Source organism: Salvia hispanica, chromosome 2, assembly GCF_023119035.1.
Source record: "Salvia hispanica cultivar TCC Black 2014 chromosome 2, UniMelb_Shisp_WGS_1.0, whole genome shotgun sequence".
NCBI classification, from domain to species: Eukaryota; Viridiplantae; Streptophyta; class Magnoliopsida; order Lamiales; family Lamiaceae; genus Salvia; species Salvia hispanica.
Window position 1 is genome coordinate 29,018,568 of NC_062966.1, and position 19,030 is coordinate 29,037,597.

Genomic DNA, 19,030 nt, shown 5'->3' on the forward strand with positions numbered 1-19,030 from the left:
GCCGAATCCATGACGTATTTCATGTCTCACTTCTTAAGCCATTCGTTCCCCCTTTATCGGAGTCCATTACAAGTCAACTTCCGACCACTTTCAAGAATGGTCGACCGATTGATGTACCAATCCGAGCAACGGCGGAGAGGACAGCGTTGTATGAGGGATTGCCGCAACAACAATGGCTAGTTTATTGGTCTTCCAATCCAGCTGCACCTACTTGGGCACCGAAGTTGGAGCTTTTGAAACATTTTCCTTCACTCAGCCTTGTGGACAAGGCTGTTCTTAACAGGGGGAGTTGATAGGGATCTCAACAATCAAATGCATCAGAGACTACAAGTCGACGTGCAAGACGTCAACAACACCAGCCATGCAAACGTACCAGACACCGATCATGAAGAGGAACCGCCGAGTGAGAAAGGTCGATCGAGAAGCATAACAAGGAGCAAGAAAGATAGACCCCAACGCAACAGATCACAACCAGCGAAATTCAAGGACTACACGACCTACTGAGATAGAGATGGAAGATTTGTTTAGTTTTCCTTATTTTATTTTTTTGCCTTGGTTATTTTATTTCCTTGTTGAACGCTATTTTGTTTAGGTTAGTTTTTGATAAATCTTTTCGGGTTTTCTTCTTGATTCTTTCCCGAATCGTAGAGTCGAATCAAGCAGGGTCCGAACTCTATATATAGAGTTCATTAGAGAGTCAAAAAACCAACGAGAAATAAGACAAATATTATTTTCTCGAAATATCGTATCTTCCAAACCCTAGTGACTGCTAGGGTTCTTCCTTCAAATTTACTCAACTTCACAAACGTACAGGTGCTCTAATTCTTGTTAGGATCCTAAATCCTATCAGAAGAATTCGAGATGGAAGCTGGAAGCTCTCCAGTCAAATGGTTGGAGCTCAAATGAAAAGTTTTCAAGTTGGGAAGTGTAAAGGAAGGGATGATGCCATTGAGTTGATTATCAGCCAATGAGAAAATCTCGATGGTCGACAGATTAAAAAGGCCTAATGGCACCGAACCAGTTAGATCGTTGTTGATCACATTTAGCAGCCGCAATCTTCTAAGCTGAACAAGCGACTGCGGAATCTCTCCCTGCAAGCCACAATCTCTTAAGGAAAGTTGGAACAGATCTGTGAGGTTTCCTAGGAATGGTGGAAAAGTCCCTAAAAGCATGTTGTCCGACAAGCCCAAAGATTGGAGGTTGACAAGTGAAGATATCCCGGGGACTATGGCTCCGATGAGCTCATTGTCGATCAAATTCAGATAGTAAAGATTTATGCATTGTGATAGGTTTGATGGAATCCCACCTCCCAAAGAATTATTACTAAACTCGATCTTTCCAAGCCTTCTGAGGCGGCCAATCTCCTGAGGGATTGGGCCTCTGAAGGTGTTGTTTTGCAAGTTGATGGTTTTGAGGAAAGAGAGGTTACCTATATGAGGCGAAAGAGATCCCACGAGGCCTTGTGATGGAAGAGAAAGAGAGACAATTCTGTTTGGATGCCTTTTGCTGCATGAGACGCCATTCCACAAGCAGAAATGCGTTGTTTCGTTCCATGAGCTCAAAGACTGCAGTGGATCGTCATGTATGGATTTCTTGAATGCCAGAAGAGCTTCAAGATCAGTATGGTTGTTTGAATGTGAAGAATGAATGGTGTTAAAGAGGATGAAGAGAACAAGGAAGGGAGTAGAGATGACATGTTTTGCCATGGTTTTTTGGTGTCTTCCAAGTAGTAGTATAGTTTTTCTAGCTTGTTTGAAGAGGAAGATCATATACTCAATTTTTCAAAAACCAAAACTTGTGTTCATACTAGAAACAATTTGATCAAAATTACACTTAAATTTCTTCATGCATAGTCTACTTTGGACTTTTTCATGGCCATGTTATTGTCTCAAGGGACAAGAGGATGAAGAGAGGGATACGAATAAGGAAGTGATTTTTGGTGTCATGAAATAGTATAGCTTGATGTAATAGAAAGATCAACTATACAAATATACAATTTTCCACAACCATAAGTTGTGTTCATATTGAAATGAAGTTAATATTCTTCAAGCATAGTCTACTTTGGACTTGGTCATTCCATCTATAATTTATTATTATGGACCCCTTCGAGTTAGACTTTCATAACTAATTTGGACTTTGTCATTTCAATATGTTTGGGTAGGAGGAACAATGAGCGATGAACATAAAATCTCCACATGTAACAACGAACATCTAAAAAAAATATAGTACCATAACTTTATCATATTAGTTACTCTTAATAAATTGACATGTTATCGGTTTTTAAATTATTTCAAATAAACTTCTTTTTGTTAAGGATTGCAAAGTAGATTAATGAATTAGATTTGCCATGTTACCAATATTTGGTCATCCACGTTTTGTATCACAGTTAAAATGGCTGTCTTTATTGGACTATGGTTTTGTAAACATGATTTAGTTTTGGGCTAACTTCTAAGTGACCATATTAACCTCATTACATTTTCATATTTCCAACTTGACCAGTGAACTCTACGTCCGGCATCCTCTTATCTGTCGCCGGCGAAAAGTAGGGTGCGGTGAGCAGTGGCGCCTTTTTCTCCTTCTCAATCTCAGTCACGGTTGCGTCGCCTAGGCTGGAGAGACTGTATAAATTTCGCTGGGTTTCAATTGCTCTATAAGGATTGATTTGTCCATTTGATTATTAGTGTTGGTAGATTAATCTTGATATTTACCCAATTAAGGATTCAGATTTGTTGTGTATTTTATCTTTTTTTCATGTGTGTATTGAGACACTGATCGACACTACTCTCAAACCATATTGAAAATTATTGTAAAAGTTCATTGTATAACATTTTTGACCTTTTATATAGAGCTGACAAGTGACAAGGACTCTAATGAACAATGCACATGTTATTGACAATGGAAATTTAAATATACATATAATAGAAAAGAGTATTTGTTTCAATATTGTTACGGAGCAACGATTCCGTTATCTCTATGTACGGGAAACACATTTCGTATCGTTTTCAATTCATTAACAACCTCTGCCATTGACATGCAAAATTGAAACAATGCAAGTCCAATACTTTTCATCCACATTTCACTGTCGGGTAAGGCTCTGCTAATGAAGTTTTGGAGATTTAGGTACCCCTCGAATGCATCACTTGTTGGTCTTCTGTTTGTGAACATCTCAAGCACTAGAACTCCATAACTATATGCCTTCCCTTGTGTTGATGTAACATAGTTCATGCCATACTCTTAGCCAAGTACATACATAGAAAAACTTAGGTATATACAAATAAAAAACATTTCAAGTGAACTTGGAGCAATGTAGCCTATGGTACCCTTGATTGCAAATGAACTGCTTCCTTGGCAAACATGTCTTGATCCAAGAGAATGTTACTCGGCTTCAAATCTCCATGAGTGATTATGGATTCAGTACCACAATGCAAGTACTCAATATCAATAGCAACATCGAGTCTCTGAAGAGCACTCAGAGCTCCTCTGCCTTCATTCTCAGAATACACCAGTTCTCGAGGCTTCCGTTGGCCACAAATTCATACACCAATGCCTTAAAATCATTCCCTTGAGCTCATACACCAGCGCAAGAGACGCCATTCCACCCGCAAAAATGCGTTGTTTCGTTCCAAGAGCTCAAAACATGCAGCGGATCATGGTGTATTTGCTTCTTGAATGCAAGAAGATCTTCAAGATCAGTATGGTTTTTGAATGTGAAGGAGTGGTTGTGAAAAGAATGGGAGTAGAGATGAACACGAGAGAAAACTAGTTAGTCTACTGTGTGTGTGTGTGAGATAAAAATGGCTTATGTATAGGTTAAATTGGTATATTTGATGACTTTGGTTGCTCGATTAATCGATGATAGGTAGCTTTAGCTCAATTTGCTTTTGAATGCGTTTCGATTTGGAATTTGAGGGTTGTATTATGCAGTATTTTATATGTAAATTCATGAGATAGAGTTAGACAGTTAGCTAAAAGTGAAAGGAACAGACCATACGTGATCGAAAATCCGAGACTCTGCTCAATTTGCTCAAGTTCATCTCCTGCCAAAAACAGATTAACATTAATGAGAAATGTAAGAAACTCGACTTGCATAAGCTATGTTGTGTAGATATCATTAGTTCTACTCAATTCTGGTTGGATTTTTGTAATGGTAGCATTGTGACATTTATATCGTGTTCCAGAGATCATCTTGGAAGTTATGCCCGACACTACCCAGCAAAGTTCATTCTTGGTTACTGTTCGACATACATATTCATGCAGACATTTATGATACCAGGGACAATTTTCATGTCCTTGCTAGCTGGAGCTCTTTTTGGAGTTGGCCGAGGCCTATTTTTGGTTGTCTTTAATGCCACTGCTGGTGCATCGTCTTGCTATTTTCTGTCTAAACTAATTGGCAAACCCATTGTTCTCTGGTTGTGGCCTGAAAAGCTGCGATACTTTCAGACAGAGGTGTGCTTCTCTCTCCCCTTTTAATCTCAAGTAGCAAGTATCCTATGTAATATCCCCACGATTCATTTGATCAATGTGGTGGGGTGCTGTGTTGTTTGGATATCATGTTAAAATGGATGAACGGCGGAGAAAACTAGTTAGTCTACTATGTGTGTGTGTGTGAGATAAAAATGGCTTATGTATAGGTTAAATGTAGACACCTTGGATTTTGCTTACTTTTTAAGTATGTGCATCAATGATTCTACTTATGTTAGCTAGTCCCATTATCCAGAACTTTTGACTTTGACATGCTGCTGATATTCGTCTTTTATTGATAGCAGATAGGGAGGCATAGAGACAAGTTGCTCAACTACATGCTCTTCCTGAGAGTTACCCCAACATTGCCCAATCTTTTCATCAATTTGGCTTCACCAATTGTAGATATCCCATTTTATATCTTCTTTCTTGCAACTGTCATCGGTCTCATACCAGCCTCCTATATTACTGTCAGTGTAAGCCTTTTCACTTTCCTCAATCATACATATCTCTTTCTGAGTTTATTATGGCCATTGGAATTTGATTAGATAAGCATGCGTCGTTTTCATTGTTTAGGCTGGTCTTGCGCTTGGAGATCTAAAGTCGGTGAAAGATCTATACGATTACAAGACATTGGCTGTGCTCTTCCTTATTGGGTCTGTTTTATTATTTCCAACCCTCCGGAAGAGAAAAGCAAGTGTATGAATGGATCGGGTCGTGTATTTCTCCCGTCTCCGAGGAGCCCAGGGAACAAAAGGATTCTTTCATCGGGGTGAGTATTGAAGGCTATTCATTTTTTGTTAGAAGATAACACAGCAGAAATTGTGAGATATTACATTGTGGCATGAAGCAACACATGATGTTGCTGTATGTATATATATTTATTCAACTCAAATTTCTAATATCAGATAATAGAATAGTTATTCTTGTGTTTGATCCATACATTATTATTCAGGGATTATACTATTCTCATACATTATTGTGTTCACGTCTATTACTTGTCTCATTTACCTCAATGAATACACATTCGTATCATTACCAAATCTTGAAGAATATATAAATGAGACATAACATCAGAATATAAAAATTAGACACAACATAACAACAAACAAGGAAAAACTGCCCAGTTAGATTATTGTCACCTATATTTAGCCACTGCAATCTTCTAAGCTGACCTAGGGACTCGGGAATCTCTCCTTGCAAGCTGCATTCGCTTAACGAAAGTTGGGATAGAATTGTGAGGTTTCCTAGGAATGGAGGGATAGTCCCCGAAAACATGTTTATCGACAAGCCTAACGCTTGGAGGTTGACAAGAGAAGCTATCTTGGGAACTATGGCACCGGTGAGCTCATTGTCAATAAAACTCAGATAATCAAGATTTGTGCATTGTGTTTGATGGAATCCTGCAAAAAAATTATTACTAAGCTCGATATGTTGAAGCCTTCTGAGGCGACCGATCTCCTGAGGGATTGGGACGTTGAAGGTGTTGTTTTGCAGGTTGATGGTTCAGAGAAAAGAGAGGTTACCAATGTGAGGCGAGAGCAATCCCACGAGGCCTTGAGACTGCAAAGAAATAAGAGACTCTGTTTTGCTTTGGGTCAAGTCCGCACGAATTTGTTTTTGGGTCAGCGACACAAACATGGGTCGTTCCAGCCCTGGCCCCTGGGTCATCCTGGGCCCGACCCTTACCGGGGCTCATCCAGGAACAACCCAAAGCCAACCTGGCTCTGATACCTCTTGTTACGATCGTTGATTGCAACATTAGTTTTATATTGTCCGCTTTGGGTCAAGTCCGCACGGATTTGTTTTTGGGTCACTCCCAAAAGGCCTCAAATTAATTGGGGTTGGACAAAAAATTATATACACTTCCAACTTCTCTCTCAATCGATGTGGGACATGTTTTTAACCCAACATTTTCTTAGTAAGATGGTTATAAAAATAGTTGTATTGATAAACATCAAGGTGCATCATGATTTAATATTGCAAAAATAAATTATCGTGAATACTGACTTTTCTGTATAGCCAATATGACAAAAAACAACAAAATATAAAAAATTTAAGCTAATATTATGACCATAAAATCAAAAAGCCATCGTGCATTACACGACAATATTGCAAAAAATTTAAGCTATGACCATAAATCAACAAGCCATCGTGCATTTCATTACAATATGACAATAAAATCAACTCTATCTTTCTTCTTTTCATATCTTATTGAATAAATTTGGATGAGGCTGACTATTCCACGGCTTTCCTATCTCTTCAACGGATGAAGCTACTCTGCTCCCCCTGTGTTTCTCCTCCCACCATTCCGGGAAACCGACCACCTCAAAACATGTCTCCTTTGTATGTTTTCTTGTTTGTATGTCTCATCCATACTCTGATACGATTTTGAACGACATCAAGAATATATATTTGGGACACAACATAAAGGAACTGCAAATTATTGACTATTGTAAACATTAAAGCTAGATAATGTAAAGAAAGTTCAATTACAACAACCAGAGCAACTGCTACAACTGAAAGATATTGTACACTCAACTTCAAACATAAGAAGATGAGAGACAAAATTTAAAGCAATAAGTAACAGAAACAAACATTTTTTCAGTGTTGATATGGAGAAACATTTCTGCCATTTCAGAGTATAGGAAGAACATTTCTTATCTTTTTCAAGTCATTAACAACATCTGCCATCGACATGCGATCTCTTGGAAGCTGCTTTGAGCATCTCACTCCAATCCTCAGAATTGAAACAATGCAATCCCAATACTTTTCATCCACATTAAGTTCTTGATACAGAAATGGATACACTACTTCCATTACACGGTCGGTTAAGGCTGTGCTAACGAAGTCTTGGAGATTTAGATACCCTTCGAATGCATCACTTGTTGGTCTTCTGTTTGTGAACATCTCAAGCACAAGAACTCCGTAACTGTATACATCCCCTTCAGTTGATGCAACGAGGCTCACGCCATACTCTGAACAAAATACATAGATAGACAACGGACATAGATAAATGCATGTAAAAAAACTTGTCAATTAGAAAGTGTAAAGTTTGAAGTAAACCTGGAGCAATGTAGCCTATGGTACCCTTGATTGCTGATGAACTGCTTCCTTCCGTGGATGCCAGGCTCCCTGAAATGCTTGAGACAATTTTGGCTAAACCAAAATCACCAACTTTGGCGAACATGTCTTGATCCAAGAGAATGTTACTCGGCTTCAAATCTCCATGAATAACTATGGAGTCTGTACCACAATGCAAGTACTCAACTGCACATGCAATATCAATTGCAATATTCAGTCTCTGGATAGCATTGAGAGCTCCCCTGCCTTCATTCTCTGAATGAAGCCAGTCCTCGAGGCTTCTGTTGGCCACAAATTCATACACCAATGCCTTAAAAGCATTCCCTTGAAAATCAATGCTGTCACAAACACTCACAATCTTGAGCAAGTTTCTGTGTCGTATGCCTCTCAATGCATTGCATTCTGATGCCAAACTCTTACAAGCTCCTCTTACGTTAAGATTAAGAACCTTCACCGCCACATCTGTCTGCTCATCATCATCATTGATAGTTCCTTTATACACAGATCCAAATCTACCTACACCAACTAGATTCATGTCCGAGAATCCATTTGTAGCATTCAAGAGATCTCCGTAAGATAGCCTCAAAATGTCTGGCAGTCGGAATATTGGGTTTCCAACATTTTGCAATGTTCTTTGCTTGTAGATAATGACGACACATAAGAACAATGCAAGCGCTAGGCATATGGCTCCGACAATAGCTGGGATCAAGATTTTCCCCAAACCTTTCTTGTTGGATTTTGGTGATGACGGACAATAAGGAAGGTTCAGAGTTGCAATACCTCCACACAAGTTTTGGTTTCCTTGAAGTGAGTTGCACTTTCATTTTGGAAAAACTCCGAGAGTTGGGACTTCACCTTGCAGGTTATTGAAAGAAATGTTGAGATACAACAAGCTAAACTCAACAAGAAATCTTGGAATCACTCCTGAAAGGTTATTCTGTGAAAGATCCAAATATTCTAAACCTCTCAAAGCCCTCAAACTATCAGGTATCTCACCTTGAAAAGAATTTCTATCTAGGTAAAGTGAGCTGAGCATCACACAACTCCCCAAAGAAGGAGGAATGGTTCCGGATAATCTATTGTTGGACAAGTCCATGTATCCAAGATTTCTCAAAGCCCCAAGTTCTGATGGAATAGTACCCGTCAAAACGTTGCCAGATAGATCAAGTCCAATGGACATGGAGGAAAGCTTCATGATTTCAGGAGGTATTAAGCCACTGAGGTTATTGTATGCAAGACCTAATTCTAACAAGTTGGTACAGTTGCCAAGACTTTGAGGTATACTCCCAGAAAGATTATTTAATGCTAAGGAAAGAATGTTCAACAAAGTCAAGTTGCCCAATGAAAATGGCATCTCATTTATCAGTCTATTTTTATGGATAGTGATAAGTTGCAAGTTATGGAGTTTTCCAATGGAGGAAGGAATTGGGCCTTTTAGATTATTGGTATCAGCTACTAAAGAAGTGAGACCAACAAGGTTTCCTATACTGGATGGAATGCTTCCACTTAACTGATTTTTATCGAGGCGTAAGGACGACAAGTGATCAGAAAGATTGCCAATGGAGTCTGGTAACGAACCAGTGAAATGGTTTCCATTCAATTCCAAAGTTTCAAGGTTGGTGCAGTTTGTAAGGGATGACAAAATAGTACCTATATCTCCATTGAAACGGTTAGATGCAACCAAAAGCACTTTAAGAGCTGGAAATCTAGTTAAATCTATCATATTTCCGGTGAAACTGTTTTCAGATACTTCTATGAGTTCAATGAGGGAAGAGTTAGATAGCGAAGCTGGAAGTGCTCCACTGAAATTATTACCATTCAAATAAAGGTACTTCAACTCGGGAAGTGTAGAGCCTATGTCGACAGGTATGCTTCCATGAAGTCGATTGTAATCAAATCCGAAATACTCGACACTTGAAAGATTATAGAGGCCGAGTGGAATAGAACCAGTTAGATTATTGTCATACATAAGTAGCACCTGCAATCTTTGAAGTTTAGCGAGCGACTCTGGTATCTTTCCCTTGAAGCGGCAAGAACCTATCGACAGTAGGGATAGATCTGTGAAGTTTCCTAGGAATGGCGGGATAGTCCCTGAAAGCATGTTTTTCGTCAAGCCTAAAGTTTTGAGGTTGACAAGGGAAGCTATCTCGGGAACTATGACTCCGGTGAGCTGATTGTCAACCAAATTCAGGTAATAGAGATTTGTACATTGTGATAGGTTTGTTGGAATCCCACCACCAAAAGAATTATTGCTAAACTTGATCACTTGAAGCCTTCGGAGGCGACCCATCTCCTGAGGGATTGGGCCGCTGAAGGTGTTGTTTTGCAAGTTGATGATTCTTAAGAAAGAGAGATTACCAATGTGAGGCGAGAGCGATCCCACGAGGCCTTGAGACTGCAGAGAAAGAGAGACGACTCTGCTTGGATGCCTTTTGCTGCAGGAGACACCATTCCATCTGCAGAAATGCATTGTTTCGTTCCATGAGCTCAAAGTGTGCAACGGATCGTCGTGTATGTATTTCTTGAATGCTAGAAGAGCTTCAAGATCAGTATGGTCGTTTGAATGTGAAGAAGGAATGGTGGTCAAGAGGATGAAGAGAATAAGAAAGAGAGTAGAGATGACATGTTTTGCCATGGTTTTTAGAGTGTTCAACTAGTAGAATAGTTTTGCTAGCTTCCTAAAATATATAGAAAGATAATCTACCCAATTTTCCACAGCCAAACTTGTGTTCATACTTAAAAGGACTAGATATTTAACAACAGTCTGCGTGATTAAATATCTTAAATTATGTTACAGTAGTAGTAAATTGGGCTTTGAATTTTTTTCAGTAATTGTATTAATTCTTAAAAGTCCATTAAAAATATATTATCATCTTAAAATATTAATTAATGTTAAATAGTAGTAATATTTTTTATATATCAAAATCAACTTATCTAAATTAAATATACTTATATAAAGTAAATTAAATATTTCTTTATTTCCTTTAATTTTAGTTTTATAATTTAAAATTTCAACCTTCTTATTCATTTTCATTTTTTTTAATTTTCTAAAAGTTTGGGATGTTATAGAAAAATTATACTACTTCAGTCCCACCATAAGTGATTCATATTTTTTTTTTATTACGTCCCAACTAAGGTATGTCATTTTTTTTGTTAAAATATAACACAATTTTTCTTTCTTACTTTATTACTCCATCCGTCCCAAGTTAAGCGAGTCATATTTTTTTTAGGATGTCCAACTATAAATGAGCCATTTTTTTTTTTAGCAAAAAATCATCCCTCTTACTTTATTATCCATCTACTTTATTCTCACTTTACTTGTTCACTTTTCTCTCTCAAATGCTTTACTCTCTCTACTTTTACTTTTTAAATATCAATTACTTAAATTCCATGCCCAAAAGAAATGCTTCGTTTATTTTGGGACGGAGGGAGTATATATTTTCACCTTTATTTTTTTCTCACATCCTAATTTGTTCTTTTTTCCACTTAACTTCCTAAAATCTTTTTCTTAAATTTTGTATCCTAAAGAAACATCTCGTTTATGGTGGGACGAAGAAAGTGGGATATGTTTTTTAAGAATATCTCGCATGAATTATTTAAATTAAAATACATGCTTGTAAAAATAATTAAGTTAAAATTATTTAAAATATTTACTATCTTGTTCAATTCCACGATATTTAGTTCCTGGATGCACCATTGGTTATAAAGTATTGCTAAACATCAATGTGCCATTCAATTGTTTTGATAATATTATTAGTAATGTTTATTTATATGAAATTCTTTTATAAATAAATATATATATTTCTATGGTATAAATGAAAAAAAAAATATAGCTTATATCTACGAAAAACAAATATAGCTTATATCTACGAAAAAAAATAGTACAGTACTACCTACTATGTTGTTACCAGCCATATAAAAAGGAATCAATCAAGACTAATGTCATTCCTCTTTCTACGTTCATTTCATGCCACAAATATTTTATTGTAGCATGAATGATTTAAGATTATAATCTTGTAATTGGTACTTTTATGGGAACTTTTTATTTCTGTTGCAACGGGTCTATTATTCTTAACAAAATTTTCAACATAATCAATAAGAAGACTAGACTTTTTTGTATTTATATAAAATCATCAACAAACTATCGTGCATTTCGTGGGGCTCCGACAAAATTTTTAAGCCAATATGGACAATAAAATCAACAAGCCATCGTGCATTTCATGAGCCTCCGACAAGTAAAATTAAGTCAATATGACTCTCTCTTTCTTTCTTCTTTTCATATCCTTTCAAATGTATATAAGTTGAAACTAAAAATTCTAAAGAGAACAACTAAATAAAAGTACAGTTAAATTGAAAATAATTTATCGTACTACTCAAAAAGTTAATTGTAGCAAACATAGATATGTAAACAAAATACAACTGCAAACAATTATACTCGAACCAACAAAAATCTTATAGAACGGCCCATATTTTAGATAAAATATATTCCCTGTCCACGATTTAAAATATCGTTTTAATTTGTTATGAATTAAAATTTTTTTAGAGAAAATGAATAAAAAAATTAGTAACATGTAAATCTTAGTTTTATACGAAGTATCAGTTTTATTATAATAAATGTGAGTTAATAAATATGAGTTAATGAGCATAAAGTCCACTTATAAAATGAACAAAAGCAAATGAAATTTTAAATCGTCGATAGAGTGAAATGTCAAATGCACCTATTATTTGGTAGATGGAGCAAATATATTTTTAAGTGTAGAATATTTTTACAAATTTGAAATTACTTATGTTAAGCATCGATATGGACTAGGCCACAATAGACCTCAGCCCGGCCCACCATATACTGAAAATAACATAGCTGAGTCCAATCCATGGGATGACCTTAACTATATTTTGGTGGGTTAGATTAATCGTAATGAGAAATGATTGAAAAATCATTCCAATTTTAGTACTCCCTCCGTCCCCTATTTTGTGATAGTTTGATCGGACATGATTTTTAAGAAAAATAGTGAAGACTATTCATTTTTAGTTTGAAGATAATACAACTGAAAATATTGCAAAAGCTAGAAAGAACATCTATTTCAGAGTTGGTACAGACTACAGAGCAACACTTCTGCTGCCACTTTTATAAACTGAAAACACGTTTCTTATCTTTTCCAAGTGATTAACAACCTCTGCCATCGACATGCGATCTCTTGGAAGCTGCTTCGAGCATCTCACTCCAATCCTTAGAATTGAAACAATGCAATCCCAATACTTTTCATCCACATTAAGTTCTTGATGCATAATTGGATCCACTACTTCTGTTACACGGCCGGGTAAGGCTGTGCAAACAAAGTCTTGGAGATTTAGGCACCCCTCCAATGCATCACTTGTTGGTCTTCTGTTTGTGAAAATCTCTAGCAAAAGAATTCCGTAACTGAATACATCCCCTTGCGTTGATGCAACATAGCTCATGCCATACTCTGAGCCAAATACATACATAGTCACCGACGGAATTAGCTATATACGTATAAAAAAACTTGTCAATTGAAAAGGCTTTAAACTTGAAACTAAACCTGGAGCAATGTAGCCTATGGTACCCTTTATTGCTGATGAACTACTTCCTTCCGTGGATGGCAAGCTCTGTGAAATGCTTGAGACAATTTTGGCTAAACCAAAATCACCAACTTTGGCGACCATGTCTTGATCCAAGAGAATGTTACTCGGCTTCAAATCTCCATGAATAACTATGGAGTCTGTACCACAATGCAAGTACTCAACTGCACATGCAATATCAATTGCAATATTCAGTCTCAGAACAGCACTGAGAGCTCGATCTTCACTCTCAGGATCGAAATGCAGCCAATTGTCGAGGCTTCCGTTGGCCATAAATTCATAAACCAATGCCTTAAAGTCATTCCCTTGAAAATCAGTGCTGTCACATACACTCACAATCTTGAGCAGGTTTCTGTGTCTGATGTCTCTCAATGCATTGCATTCTGATTCCAAACTCTTAGAAACTCCTCTTAAGTTAAGATTAAGAACCTTCACTGCTACATTCGTCTGCTCATCATCATCATAGATAGTTCCTTTATATACAGATCCAAATCGCCCCGCACCAAGTAGGTTCGTCTCTGAGAAGCCATCTGTAGCACTTAAGAGATCTGCGTAAGATATCCTCAAAAAGCCTGGCACTTGGACTATACTGATTCCATCATTTTGAAATGTTCGTCGCTTGTAGATAATGATCACACATAAGCACATTGCAAGTGCTAGACATATGGCCCCAACAGTAGTTGGAATCAAGATTTTCACTAAACCTTTCTTGTTGGATTTTGGTGATGATGGACACGAAGGAAGGTTTAGGATTGCAATGCCTCCACACAAGCCTTGGTTTCCTTCAAGTGAGATTCCACTTTCATTTTGGAACACACCGCGAGTAGGGACTTCCCCTTGCAACTCATTGAAAGAAATGTTGAGGTACAGCAGGCGAAGTTCGACTAAAAATTCTGGAATATTCCCTGAAAGATTATTTTGCGAAACATCCAAATATTGTAAGCCTCTCAAAGCTCTTAAACTATCTGGTATTTCACCTTGAAGAGAATTTCTCTCTAGGTGAAGCGAGCTGAGCGTCACACAACTACCCAAAGATGTTGGAATGGTTCCGGACAATCTATTGTTGGAAAAATCCATGGCCTCAAGATTTCTCAAAGCCCCAACTTCTGATGGAATAGTACCCGTCAAGACGTTGCGAGATAGGTCAAGGGAAATGGCAATGGAGGAAATTTTAACAATTTCAGGAGGTATTGGACCATTGAGATTGTTATATGAAAGAGCTAAGAATAACAAGTTGCTACAGTTGCCGAGACTTTGAGGTATACTCCCAGAAAGATTGTTATGTCCCAAGTCGAGATAATTCAACAAAGTCAAGTTGCTCAATGAAAATGGTACCTCATCTGTTAGTCTATTTCTAGAGAAACTTACTTCTTGCAACTTATGAAGTTTCCCAATGTAGGAAGGAATTGTACCTTTTAGATGATTGGTATCCACTGAAAACTTGGTGAGACCAACAAGGTTTCCAATACTAGATGGAATGCTTCCACTTAACTGATTTTCATTGAGGCCCAAGAGCCACAAGTGATTAGAAAGATTGCCAAAGGAATCTGGCAACGAACCAGAGAAATGGTTTTCAGACAATGTCAACATTTGAAGGTTGGTGGAGTTTGTTAGCGATGATAAAATAGTACCTATATCTCCATTGAAACGGTTGGATAAAACCAAAAATCTTTGAAGAGCTGAAAACCTGGATAAATCGATCATATTTCCGGTGAAACTGTTAGCATTTAGTTCTATGCGTTCAATGAGGGAAGAGTTAGATAGGGAAGCTGGGAGCGCTCCTGTGAAATTATTATGATTCAAATAAAGGCGCCTCAACTTGGGAAGTGTAGAGCCTATGTTGGAAGGTATGTTCCCATGGAGACGATTGTAATCAAATCCGAAAATCTCGACACTTGAAAGATTGTAGAGGCTTAATGGAATAGAACCAGTTAGATCGTTGTCGCCCATAACTAGCCGCTGCAATCTTTGAAGCTTAGCGAGCGACTCTGGAATCTCTCCTTGAAACAGGCACGTTACTAACGAAAGTTGTAATAGGTCTGTGAGGTTTCCTAGGAATGGTGGGATAGTCCCTGAAAGCATGTTTTTCGACAAGCCTAAATGCCTGAGGTTAACAAGAGAAGCTATCTCGGGGACTATGACTCCGGTGAGCTCATTGTCAATCAAATTCAGGTAATTAAGATTTATGCATCGTGATAGGTTTGTTGGAATCCCGCCTCCCAAAGAATTGTTACTAAACTCGATCATTTGAAGCCTTCTGAGGTGACCAATCTCCTGAGGGATTGGGCCTCTGAAGGTGTTGTTTTGCAAGTTGATGGTTCGGAGAAAAGAGAGGTTACCTATGTGAGGCGAGAGTGATCCCACTAGGCCTTGAGATGACAGGATAACCGAGACAACTCTATTTGGATGCCTTTGGCTGCAAGACACGCCATTCCATCTGCAGAAATGCGTTGTTTCGTTCCACGAGCTTAAGGCATGCAGTGGATCGTCGCGGATGAATTTTTTGAAAGCCAAAAGAGCTTCAAGATCAGTATGGTTGTTGGAAAGTGAAGAGGGAATAGTGGTGAGTAGGATGAAGAGGAGGAATTGAATAAGGAAGAAGGCACTGGAGATGAGAGGTTTTGCCATGATTTTTTGGTATGTTCGTGTAGAAGGGTAGTTTTGCTAGCTTGCTTTAATAGAATGATTATCTCCTCAATTTTCCAAAACCAAAACGTCTGGTCATACTTATTTGGACTTGGTCAAGTGAACTTGATGTGCATGTTTGATGGGGGAAGGGTCTACATAATTAGTGAGAATTAAATGAAAAGGTAAGCCAGTATCGCATATTTTTTTCTTATGGGTGTCTCCAACGGCGCCCTTCCCACTCGCCCGTCGGCGACGTCCGACCGGACGGGCGCCATTGTGGGAGGGAAGGGCGCCCACGCCCGTCCCGAGTGCCCCTGCGATGGGCTCGCCCCTCCCGTCGACGGGCGAGTGGGACGGGCGCCACTGTGGTGAAGGTCGTCCGTCCCACTCGGACGTCCGACATTTTATATATATATATATATTTTTATTATTAATAAATAATAAACTCTATAAATAGGGCTCCCCCAACTTCATTTCATTCACACCACTTGTGTTAACAAGTTTCTCTCTCTCTACAAATTTCATTTCTACTACAATGGAGTACAATAGAAACTCCCCCACCACGAGCGGAGGGAACACACACTCTATTCCCATCGGCACGGAGGGAAATTTTGCGGGGATGAATCCCCAAATGGCGGGGATGGGGGTATGCCGACGTTGACTCCCCAAATGTTCTACAATATGTACACTTGGATGAGTCAAATGGGTCAGATGATGCCGGGGGCAGCGGGTATGCCGGCAAATATGTCGGGGATGGGTGGGACTGCGGGATTGGGCGGTATGCCGCCAAATATGGCGGGGATGGGTGTGACTATGCCAGGGGCAGCGGGGATGGGTGGTATGCCGCCAAATATGGCGGGGGTGAGAGGGATGGTGCCCGGGGCAGTGGGGATGGGCGGTACGCCGCCAATATGTCGGTGAGTGGGTCGATGCAGCACAGGAGCCCGAGGACGCCTGGGGAATCTGTCTATCGGCCATATATAGATTTGTTGGCCGATGACTCCCCTTCTTCTGTTCCGGAGACTCAGTACGCCGGCATCGAGACTTTCTCCTTTGAGGATCTGGGGCTATCGCCGATCCATGAGACTCCCCAGGAGGAGGCGGGGCCTGCAAGGGGCAGGAGAAAAAGCAAGGCCACGGCCAGGAGCGGGGGTAGGGGCAAGGGCAAAGTCCTGAGCTCTTCCTCACACACGGGGATGGGAGGGGAGGAGGGTATGGATGAGACTGAGCGGAGGACGATCTGGACCGTGTGGGAAAATGTCGCGCTTGCGAAGGCATGGGTCGGTGTTGTAGAGGATCCCTACACCGGAGCGAACCAGTATGTTGACCGAATGTGGCATCGCATCGGTGCCGCCTACTGCGCCAACAAACCGCCTGGGGCGAAGCCTCACATCCCCGAGCAATGCCGGAAACAGTGGCTCCGGTTGAGGCCTAAGCTCAGTCGTTTTGCCGCAATCTACCAAAACAACATGCGCATGGTAAGCAGCGGCATGTCTGAGGATGATGTGCGGAGACAATCCTTATCCCAGTACCCCAGCAAAGACTTGGGGATCAAAGAGTTTGAGCAGTGGGAGGCCTTTCTCGTGGTCAAGGATTCGCAAAAGTTTGTTGTGGGTGTCGAATCGGGCTGGACGCGGACGAAGATCAACTCTTCCGGTGAGTACAGCAGCAGTGCTGGTTCGCACGAGCTTCCCGAAGCCGAGGAAGTGGCCCCGCTACCGCGAACAGACACTCGTCGTCGTCGTCGCCCGATGGGGCAACAGGCTGCGCAGCGGATGGCGAGGGGAAGCGGCAGCGGCAGCGGGTCCTACGAGGTCGAATCGGAGGTCCCAGGAGAAGAAGATGACGACAGCCTCGCCCGCGCGCAGCAAACGAAGACCCTGATGCAGATCACTTTCAAGTGGTATAACACGCACGATCCAGTCTTGAGAAGGCTGTGCAAGGAGATGGTCGACCGATGTCGGCGCGATTTAGGGATGCCACCCATTGATGATGATGACGTCGAGATCGGGGGCGGGGACGTCGGAGGTGGCAGCGGCACGGGCGACGGGGACGAGGACGAGGAGGAGGAGTGAAAGCCGAGGGGATTATGTAATTTTAATTTTATTTTTAAACTAAGGTTTTTTTTATAATGTAATTTTGTGTTTTAATGTAATTTTCGTATTTCCCGTTCGTATTCGTGTCGAATTTTATTTTCGTGAATTTAAATTTTAATTGTGAATTAATTTAATTGTGGGAAGGGCTAGTGGGAGGGGCGAGTGATGTGGCAGTGGAATGGGAGGGGCTAGTGCTGACGTGGCATGGGAAGGGCGAGTGGGAGGGGCGCCGCCGGAGACACTCTAATTTACTAGCTTGACATGAGTTTTTTCAATAACTTAAAAGGAGGATCTCTGACAAGGAAAGGTATATGAAAGAGATATATCATATGTTTATCTTTTCAAAAAATGAAATATACCCTTTCAAAAAATAACACATTCCAAGGAAAAGTATATATAAAAAGGTATATCATTTTTAAAAAATTAAAAGAATTGTACAAAATGCATTAAAAACATAAAGTGTAATAATATTTTCTAAAATATCTTCTCCATTGGAGAATAGTTTTCATGAAAAGAGGGCAAATATGATAGTGAGCACTGATGGAGAGGTAAAGATTCCTCTTCAAAATAAAAATAGATATAATACCTTCTCAAATATCTTTTCCATTTGAGAATAAGTTTATATAAAAAAATAAATATGGTAGTTATATGACTTACCTCTCCATTTATCTCTCCCACCGAAGATACTCAATAAATAATGCGAACAAATATTTGTTGTACTTATTTAATTAATAGTACAATTCACCAATATGATTTCTAACCCCCTTTTTTCTTATGAAATACAGCCTTTTCAATCTTCTCAAAGTGATCAAACGTGATATAAAAATGAAATAAATCTGATACTTCCCCCTTCCTCATTAGTTGGCATCGGTTGACTTGATACGTGTTTTAAAAAATATAGCAAAAAAAATTAATGAAATATGAGTCATACTTTTATATATCATTTATATAATAAAATGTGAGTAGAAAGAGTTGGTGGAAAGTGCGGTTTGTTAATTGGGAATTGACGAAAACGAAAATTGGTGTCAATTAGTAGGGGATGAAGGAAGTATATAAATAATTTTGAGGCGTCGACTTCACCTAAACTAAACCAGATGATTTTATAAAGAATTATATTGTATGTAATGAAAATGAATTGTTGTGTGTGTGTTGTGTAGAGA

At 39.2% G+C, this 19,030-nt stretch overlaps 4 protein-coding genes across 4 annotated transcripts; 1 reads left to right on the top strand and 3 right to left on the bottom strand.

Annotated features, from left to right (window-relative positions):
• Positions 1–836: 836 nt before the first annotated feature.
• LOC125206731 (receptor kinase-like protein Xa21) lies at positions 837–1,706 on the bottom strand. Its single transcript, XM_048105966.1, has one exon. It carries the CDS (start codon positions 1,704–1,706, stop codon positions 837–839), a length of 870 nt encoding a protein of 289 aa, XP_047961923.1.
• Positions 1,707–3,607: 1,901 nt separating this feature from the next.
• Positions 3,608–5,368, top strand: LOC125206732 (uncharacterized membrane protein At4g09580-like). The gene is made up of 4 exons (XM_048105968.1): positions 3,608–3,697; positions 4,051–4,449; positions 4,770–4,940; positions 5,041–5,368. Exons 1-4 carry the CDS (start codon positions 3,608–3,610, stop codon positions 5,167–5,169), a joined length of 789 nt encoding a protein of 262 aa, XP_047961925.1. The 3' UTR covers positions 5,170–5,368.
• Positions 5,369–7,101: 1,733 nt separating this feature from the next.
• Positions 7,102–10,183, bottom strand: LOC125206733 (probable LRR receptor-like serine/threonine-protein kinase At3g47570). The gene is made up of 3 exons (XM_048105969.1): positions 8,404–10,183; positions 7,606–8,349; positions 7,102–7,448 (listed from the first exon to the last, which is right to left on the bottom strand). Exons 1-3 carry the CDS (start codon positions 10,181–10,183, stop codon positions 7,102–7,104), a joined length of 2,871 nt encoding a protein of 956 aa, XP_047961926.1.
• Positions 10,184–12,594: 2,411 nt separating this feature from the next.
• On the bottom strand, positions 12,595–15,777 carry LOC125204591 (receptor kinase-like protein Xa21). Its single transcript, XM_048103281.1, has 2 exons — positions 13,107–15,777; positions 12,595–13,013 (listed from the first exon to the last, which is right to left on the bottom strand). Exons 1-2 carry the CDS (start codon positions 15,772–15,774, stop codon positions 12,646–12,648), a joined length of 3,036 nt encoding a protein of 1,011 aa, XP_047959238.1. The 5' UTR covers positions 15,775–15,777; the 3' UTR covers positions 12,595–12,645.
• Positions 15,778–19,030: the final 3,253 nt, after the last annotated feature.